At 32.5% G+C, this 9488-nt stretch overlaps 1 protein-coding gene across 1 annotated transcript; it reads left to right on the top strand.

The window, feature by feature from the left end:
* The first annotated feature begins 4706 nt into the window (after window positions 1–4706).
* Window positions 4707–9488, top strand: LOC132921870 (homeobox protein orthopedia). The gene is made up of 4 exons (XM_060985108.1): window positions 4707–5796; window positions 6286–6373; window positions 6604–6803; window positions 8091–9488. Exons 1-4 carry the CDS (start codon window positions 5361–5363, stop codon window positions 8717–8719), a joined length of 1353 nt encoding a protein of 450 aa, XP_060841091.1. The 5' UTR covers window positions 4707–5360; the 3' UTR covers window positions 8720–9488.

The raw sequence follows: 9488 nt of genomic DNA, 5'->3' as shown, positions 1-9488 counted from the left end.
TATATTATATTATTTTGTTCTCACAAAAATATTATGTTTTAAATGAAAGTATTTGCTATTTCTGACAAATCATTTTTAAAAAGAAAGTACTTAAATATAAATAAAAAAAACTTAAAAAAAAATTATTTAATAAATAAGTATCATCTAATAGACATATTACAGACGAATGCCCGAATAGAAGGTTTGAGTCGGGCATTAATCGGATTAATGAAGTTACGAAGGAAGCATTTGAATGGATAAGGGCCTTGGACATAGAAATCTATAGATTTAACTAAATACTTTATTATAATGTACTGTTATAAATAACATGTATACTTTTTATTTTATTTTATTTTATTTATTGTATTTTATGTGTTACTGAGTTATTTCTGCCATACGAATATATATATATATATCTAATAGGTACTTTAGGTACTTATATAATTTTAGAATAACAAGAAAATTAAAATAAGAAGACTCCGTATATATGGTATTCAAAATAAAATATATAGGTAGGTATATATTATTTTATAAAATGATAAAATTTTAAAAGATAAAGATATTTCTCTTAAAATCCATTTAGTCAATGCTGCAGATAATTGTGGAAAACGCATTTTAGATGTAAGTAATTGCTGATTTTTTTCCAATCCTAACCGTTTCGTTTCAAATAATATACTACTAGAGAGTGCATTTTTATGATCAATGATGACGAAACTTTCTGTAAGTATAGCATATAATTTTATACGAGTTAGCTATATTAATAAGAATTAAATCTACTACCAAAAGCTATCCAAGCTGTAGTTTTTATTATATTACGTTATAGCCGTAGTCATTATCAGGGCCGTCCCTAGGGCAAGGTGAGCGGGGTCCCGCGCTCTCGCCACAGTTAAAAAACCTCCCTTCCATAGATACAATAAAAAAAGTTTTAGTTGATGAGTAAAGAAAAATGTATAGATCATTTTTTTTTCATACAAAATTGTAAAAGAATAGGTCACCTGCAACTAAGTTATTATCTCTATAAAAAAGAAATTGCTGATCAATTAAAAAAAATGATGATATTATTCATGGATTTAAAAATTAGAAAAGATAATTTTTTATATATTTTTATATTGTACCTACCTGTTATTACTATAATTTTTATTTATTGTCGTATTTTGTGAATATTATTATTTATTATATTAAGTTTGATTATATGACATGTTACGTTATTAATTTATTCACTTATTCATATTTTTGTATAGGTGCAAGATACTATATTTGTTAAGACTATTTACGCACATTTAAATTTCAAATTTGGAGAGCTGTACATGCAACTGACGCGTGATAGTAACATTTTAGACATTTTAAGCCTCGCAATTTTACTTTGTCCCGAGTCCCGCAAATCATCGGGACGGCTTTGGTTATTATTAACCAAGTAATCGTCAAAAACGTAAAAATTCATTGGTAGGTATTAATGACTATTAACAGTTTTTTATATTTTTTTATATGTCAATGACTATATTGACTATACTATACTTAATGATGAAAATATTTCCGATTTTATTTGGTATTATTTAAAGTAGGGAATTAAGATAAGTGGATTAAGACGGAGTGTAGATTAACAGTATAGGGATATCCCGCATGCAACTATTATTATCTATTCGTATAAACTTTAAATGCTAATTTGAATTTAAATTTAAAAAATAAAAATATGTGTATACAGAATTAATGAGAAAAATAATTTGAATCAAAAACTAGCTACTATTTAAAAAATAGTAAAATAATTAAAAAAGTCATTATAATAGCAAAAGTAAAATTAAATACGACCGATACAACGAGTGCTTAAGGTGTAAAGCAAAAACACATAACTATGTATAGGCAAAGCTTAGGTGCGTATAAACACAGGTCTTGTAGCAATACCACCGTGTTATTTGTAACACGAAAAGATTGCATACTCCGATAATGTGCTCAATTGGTTTGACAAACGCCACCACAGGTCTCGCGCGTCTATATGTACATAATATAAGTACTGTTATATACGGTGCATGTGATGAGAGGGGCCGTGACTTTTGCGTGTTAAATTACCCGCTTTTCCAAAACGGTGTGCACCGCCACAGGGGTATAATAGTATACATTAATCTCGCTTGGACACTCGTCGAAATATGTATACGTAATAATAATAATAATATTATATTGTATTTTTACCACTTATATAATGTGATGGGAATCGACGCGAGAACAGACGTTTATCACGGAGACGATCGCGTCGGTCGTATATATTATTATGTAGGAATAGGTACTGCACGCAGAGTACATACAGTAACACGCAGTATATATATATGTATGTGCATTACGTGCATGACGACGAAAAAAAAATAATAACAATAATAATAAGGGCTTCTGTAATAATCGTCCCGCATTTTCGAGGCTAATCACCCTCCGCATCAGTGTTAAAAGGTCTATATGTATGCGACAATGTATATATATATATGTTATTCAGGTTATAATATATGGTGCACGTCGCGCGTCGTTACGGTCGAGCAGCGCGACTCTGTGTGGAGGCGCAGGGAGGGGAACCCTGTTTAATACAGAATTCTTAAAAAAAAAATTGCTCGCATTGCTTGATTCATTGAATAAATTTGATAAACACGCCGATTTTGAGGTAAATTTTTAATAAAGGAATCCGAATATGTTCGGCACTTTTGTTGGTGATTAGTGACTGCACCCCGTCGTTTAGTTTGACTTCCGGAAGCAATGCGGATGTCATAATATATTTATTACTTATCTGATCGACTATCTACACTCCCACCCCACCCCGCAAAGTGGCTATCGGAGTATTGGGTTTCCTCAAAGAATATCTCGATATATATTACATTCGTTTATTTTATACATGATATCACCGTTATTTATTTATAAAAATAATTGTAATTTTTTCAGTGCATAATATTTTATATTTTCCTGACTGGAACCGGTTTTTAGTATATTATTTCAATATACAAAAACAATATTTCAATTAATAGTTAATCAATTATAACTTATAAATACTTAAAGTTTAGGTGAGTGGAGTGATGTGGTACCAGGGACCTTACTAAGTTATGGTTCTCTACATCTATAATCATTTGAAATTCTGAACTTTAAATATTTGTTAAAAAATCAATTTTTATATTTATCTAAGATACTCTATAGATTAAATAACGTAAACCATAAACGTGAAGATAACTAGATTGAATTTCAAGTAGTATAAATAGTAAAAATTCAAAATAAAAGATTAGGTAACTATTAAAATTTTCCAGAAAAAAAAAATTAATAGTACCATTATTATGGTTAAAACAAGAATATGATACGTATAATATATTCTGTAGTACTCAAAAAATGTTCTGCTCCAGAATTTAAAATTTAGTTTAAAAAAAAAAAATTACAAATAAACGATAAGGATAAAAGATAGTTTTGCTTTGCAGTAATTTTAAATTATGTGAAAATATTTTCAAAAACATTAAAACTTTTTGAAAAAATAAAAGCATTCTTTTTGAAGAATCTTTCAGTACCTATATACATTTATAAATTGTTCCTAATTGCTCATGTAATAATAAATTATAATACAAATCATTGAAATCAATTGTGTATTAGAAGTTAATCGTAATGTTACGAACCGTACAAATATGAAATCTATAGATAAGTACTAGTATTATTTTTGTATATACTTTATGTACATATTATATATTATAACTATTAAATACGTCTTAAATAAATAAATAGAGAAATATATTTTCGTAATGCGTAAGATAGGTAGGTGTAGCACAAAAATTTATTAAAAATATAGTTTTGACTGTTTTGAGACATCAACAGAAATTAATAAATAAACAAGCATAAAAAGATAATATACTTAGAAGACGTGATACCCTTATTATTTAACGGGTGATATAGGAAAAAATTGCGCTATGTAAAATCTAAATTTTGACGTTAAAATCAGGTAATATTATAGAAATTAATAACGCCTAAATTTTCAAATTCAAATTATAACAATATTTTTAAGACGTCATTCTTATTTGAAAAATATCATTTTATAAAGAATAGTTACAATTTATTATAACATAAGTATGAAATAATATAAGTAGCAAACAAATCGTAAAATACTATACAATTTCTTCATTATACAATATCTTATTGCGGGAAGGATTTTTGACGTAATCTCGAGAGTATATATTCTTCTCTTTAAATTTGGTTATTGAGTTATTCTGTGTAAGCTCAAGTTTAAGATAACCTGTACACGATGTCTAGTTGGGTATTAGAATATGATTATTAGATGGACGGGGACGACGCGACGGAATATAATGTCCTCTATATATTATATTATACGTAGAGTATTACATCTTACGATATTGTCGTAGAAAACAGCATTAAATGTAATATTATTTGTTATATTATTTCGCAGTGTTATCGCGTGCTTGGTGCGTTGTGAATATTAGGTTTATATATCTATTCTTAACTGGATTATTTACAATTGCCGCAGTGCCACTATTATAATATTAATATCGTGTCTATACAATAGTGTGTGTGTGTGCGTGTGCGCGTGCGTGTGTGTGTGTATGTGTGTGTGTGTGTGTGTGTGCGTGCGAGTGACACAGTCGAAGGGACGGTCCCCGCGAGCTATATACCTAACCCATGTGTACGAGCGTCGCATTGGTCGACCCGCCACCACTCCCAAAAGCCCCTATTGGTCGCAGCCCACATACACACGCATATACGTATGCACGTCCCGTCGAACGCGAAAACTTACATCGGACACACGGTACGTTTTTACTTCGAACTTCACACGATCCGAGCACGACGTACACCGCAGCGGCCACGCGCGTCTCCGTCGCCGTTAAGATACATAAGTCATAAGTCGTCGTCGCGCGGACACATTTTACTCTATATAATATCAATAATTAATAAACGTCGTTGATTACACGCGTGACGTGTCGGCGATTCGTATTTATTTGTTTTCGTTTTTCCGTCCGTTTTCCGATTGCGTCTCCGAACAGACCGAACGAGATACTCACCCGCGTCCGAGGAGTAGCGACTACACGAATGCTCCAAGTCGTGTACGCCAGACCACTATTAAAACCGGGTTCGCTTTTTTAAATTGCCCTTAAACGAAGTTTATTTAATATAATATTATTAGGTCCTATAATTCAGTTCGTCGTCGCCGCTTCAATTGTAGACAATCAACAGAAATTAACTGTCCCTCCACCGCCGCCGCCACCACCGCTCGCGGACCGCCGCCGCCGCCGTCTCTCATCATCGCGACGCGTGCGTGTGCGTGTGGACATAAAATCTGTGGTGATAACCACAGTTATATAAACAACGTATACGCTGAGTTCAATTACAATATAACCACTGAAGAGATTTTACTTGACACCATGGACGAGGGTGCGTTTGACGAGTCGATGATGTTCAACGAATACCATCACCAGACCAAGCCCGGGTCGCCGCCCGCACACCACCAGCACCAGCCGCTGTTGGCGTTCCAGCAGCCTGGCGATATGATGGGATACGCATTGCCCGTGCCCGACCACATGGACTTGCAACACCATCACCACCACCATCACCATCAGCTCCAGGATATGGACATGCACCGGCACCATCACAGCGTTCAGGACCAAATGCAGCAACAGCAGCAGCAACAGGATAGACAGGTACAGATTGGCGATCCGCAGGACTTGTTTCAGATGCCGGTCACTTCCACCGTTCAGGTGCAGCCGACCGACATTGTCGTCAACACTAACGGACAGAAGCACGCCATCAAGTTGGAAATGGATTCGAATCCGTTGCCAGCCACCGGTCAACAGTCTTCAGGTATATATTATAAACAATAATGTGTGTGTTCTAATGTTTTTTTAAGATACTTCAGTTATAATAACGTACTCAACGATAATAAACACATTTTTTATGGTGATATATTGACTTGTGGTAGGTAAAGTAATTAGGTAGCTACTAGCTAAGTAGTTGGTTGAAACGGAAAGAAGTCTAGTCATTTTATAAATGTTTGCTAAATAATTAACTGCTAAATTATATAATTAAAAAAGTATAAATGTGTAGTTATACATATAAGGAGGATAAATGAGATTAAAATTATTGTTTTCGACTACTGAACAAATCAATATACTTTTTATGTAAATTAATAATAAAAAATAAATTGACATATTTTAAAGTTCTATATTTAATGAAATTTTTCAACACTAAAAGTACATGTTTATTGTAAACAAACATAGTGTTTTTATTATTTTTCATTTTTTTTTTTTTTGCTTTTCCCATCGTTAATAAATAAATTTGTATTATTTTCAGGACTACCGGCTGAACCACCAGTGCCAAAGAAATCAAGTTCTAAATCGAAAAATACAGACAACAACGGCACAAAAAAGAAAAAAACAAGGTCAGTATAATACCACAAAGTATTTTAAATAATATTAATACAACAATTATATATTGTGTAGGTACTCGTAATTTAATATTTCTTTCTTTTTTGGAATAACTGTACCTATCCATCACTTATTACCATACAACCGCTTACCAATATATGATTTTCCACTTAATATCATAATCAATTGTATATTGTAAAATACCGGTTTTACATTATATCACTATCGTTTACCATTTATGTAGGACAACGTTCACGTCTCATCAATTGGAAGAGTTAGAACGAGCGTTTGAGAGAGCTCCGTATCCAGATGTGTTCGCCAGAGAAGAATTAGCTTTGAATCTTAAGCTTAGTGAGTCTCGAGTTCAAGTATGGTTCCAAAACCGGAGGGCTAAGTGGCGAAAGAGAGAACCACCCAGGAAAACTGTTTATCTGACTAATTCCGGTAAGTGTGTATTATTAAATATAGCTACTTATAGATACATAGATACACTTCTTCTCGCTCACATTGTCACAAAATATAACACTTTTATAAAAACAGTCTCAATTACAGTATAATATATATACAGTGACATATCGTATTGCAGTTGTATAAAACATAAATTATATATTTATAAGCTGATAATTTATTAAAAATATTTTTTTTAAATAGTTAAAATCCGATAAAACCCCTATATATATATATATATATATACATATATTATTGAGATAAACTCTCGGATACATTGGCCATTCAGCCAATGGGTATTAATAATATAGTTGAATTACACATGGTTACATAAAGTAAAAAATACACGATTATTAGTATAGGCTACTTAAGTACTGAAATTTTAATGGATGTTTGATGTTCTTGATTAGATTGGTAATGACTAATGACAATGAATTTGATGGTGGTGTTGATAAAATTGAGGTCCAGGTTGAGTGATGCAGCTAGAGATTCCGGAAGTTTTGATACTTTATTTTATCTAACATATGAAAATGATATTATTACCAAATAATTAGTTAATTTAAAATATACCGTTTTATCTAAACATATCAGAAACAAATGATAATTAATAAAATAAGGAAACACCGGAACATCCTTTGTAAAATCATTTTTAAGCTATACTGGCCCATAATATTATAATATACACAATTTAATCTTTTATTCATAGAATACATCATACTCGCATGTGTATTTTCTATCTTACAAATTGTGTAAAACATAGCAAATGTGTGTTTTGTGATTAAATTTTGTATTGTTATTAGCATTAATATTTGAGTGGATTAATCAATTGTTAATTTTAAAGTTAAGGACTTTATAAATATTTGTTTGTTGGTTAATGATGATATTTATATTTCTAAACGAGTTATAGTTATGTAGGTACCTATAAAAAATATTAAAATTTAGAAATTCAAATAAAAATCAAAACACTGTAAAAAACCAACAACTTCGTACAAACACGGATAATTTTCTTATCATTAATTTTGATAAAAGATCAATTCACTGAATTATTAAAATTAATAACAATACGCAAAGTTGATCCGACTGAACGCAAATTGTTAACAATAGTTATGGTATACGTTTGTATACGATAAAAGCAACATGTGAGGGTGTAACGTTCTTATAACCATAATCCTTCTCAAACATAACCGTTTGGTTTTCTCGGGGGTGCCATTTGACAGGACGAACGACTCTCAACGTCAATAGCCGATAACATTCACTTATATAATTATGCTGTATACGTTACAGTTTTTCCATCCGGTTCTCCGGGATCTTCAGTGAGCTCAACATCGTTCACCACACTGACAACATTCGGTGGTAACGTATCGCCGTCGTTGGGCACATGTTCGCCAGTCACACTCAGCGGATCGGAGCCTTGGGGCTACGGTGCCGCCGGTTACGGGGATCTTGCGCACCTGAACTTGCTCAATAGCAACGGGTCGTCGCCATTCACGCAGAACGCGTTTCACGGAAGCGGCGGCAATAATAACAACAATAACTTTGGTGGCACACCGTACGCCGTCCAGCCGCAAGATAGCCCGGGACTATTTTCGGCCAGCATGCAATGCCTGGCCCGGCAGGATATGATGGGCTCGCTGGACCAGTCACCGCCTGATCGCGACTATCACGGACATCAGCTTAATAAGCACGTGGTCGACTCGTACGTAATGAGCCAGGACATGGCAGGACTCCTACAGCCGGACACCGAATGTGATATCGTTGGGACCATGGGATACGAAGTCCAGGATCACCAGCAGCATCAGCATCAACAGCAGCAGCAGCAGCAGCAACAGCAGCAGATAGAAGAAGATGGAGAAGAGGAAACCACAATAAAAGTGGAGCCACCGTTCACGCCACTTCCGCCTTTCATCAACTGACACAGGAGGTTTCAGTTTGACACGTACGAGTATCAAACTGAATTTGAATGAATCCAACACGTTTTATTTTAAATCGGTAATAAATAAATAAGTGTATGTTCTATGCGCTATATTTAAGTTCAATGCCGTCTATCGGTAGACAGGTACGATACGTCATTCGTGGTTGGGATATTTTAATGATGAATAATAATTAATAGACAATTGTCGTGATTTCGTACGAATCACTATCATTGATAATTATGTGAATAGCATGTCCGCAGGACCGAGTTTTTAAAATGATCGAGAATCTAGAAATCGCGATATTTATAAAGCAAAAAATAATTATTTTTTATGTAAATATAGATAATTTGATTTATTTATTTATTTTTATTCCTAATTTCTGTAAGTACATTTATTATTAAAGAAATTATTTATTTATTTATATTTGTATCATATATTATGTACATTTCACTTGGAACTGTAATCGTTCAATATTACTCGTCCAAAGGAAACTAATAATTTATTATGTATATATATCTAGATATAAAACTATATAATATAGATTATAAAATTATACATTTAATATTATTATATTGTATTTAAGAAACTGTCATGTACAACAAAATCGCATTATTCTTCCATAACGATTAAGTGTATATAGTAGATATTTTATTATTATATTATATAATATTATTATTGTTTGAACTTCGATTATTCGAAAACTTGTGTATTCTAGTTGTGCCTTATTTGCTTGTATTTTGTGTAACTTAAACAAACTACGTATACTATA

The sequence above is a fragment of the Rhopalosiphum padi genome, chromosome 2 (assembly GCF_020882245.1).
Source record: "Rhopalosiphum padi isolate XX-2018 chromosome 2, ASM2088224v1, whole genome shotgun sequence".
Lineage (NCBI taxonomy): Eukaryota > Metazoa > Arthropoda > Insecta > Hemiptera > Aphididae > Rhopalosiphum > Rhopalosiphum padi.
Note: the sequence above shows the minus strand (reverse complement) of the source record. Positions and strands in the feature narration are given on the sequence as shown.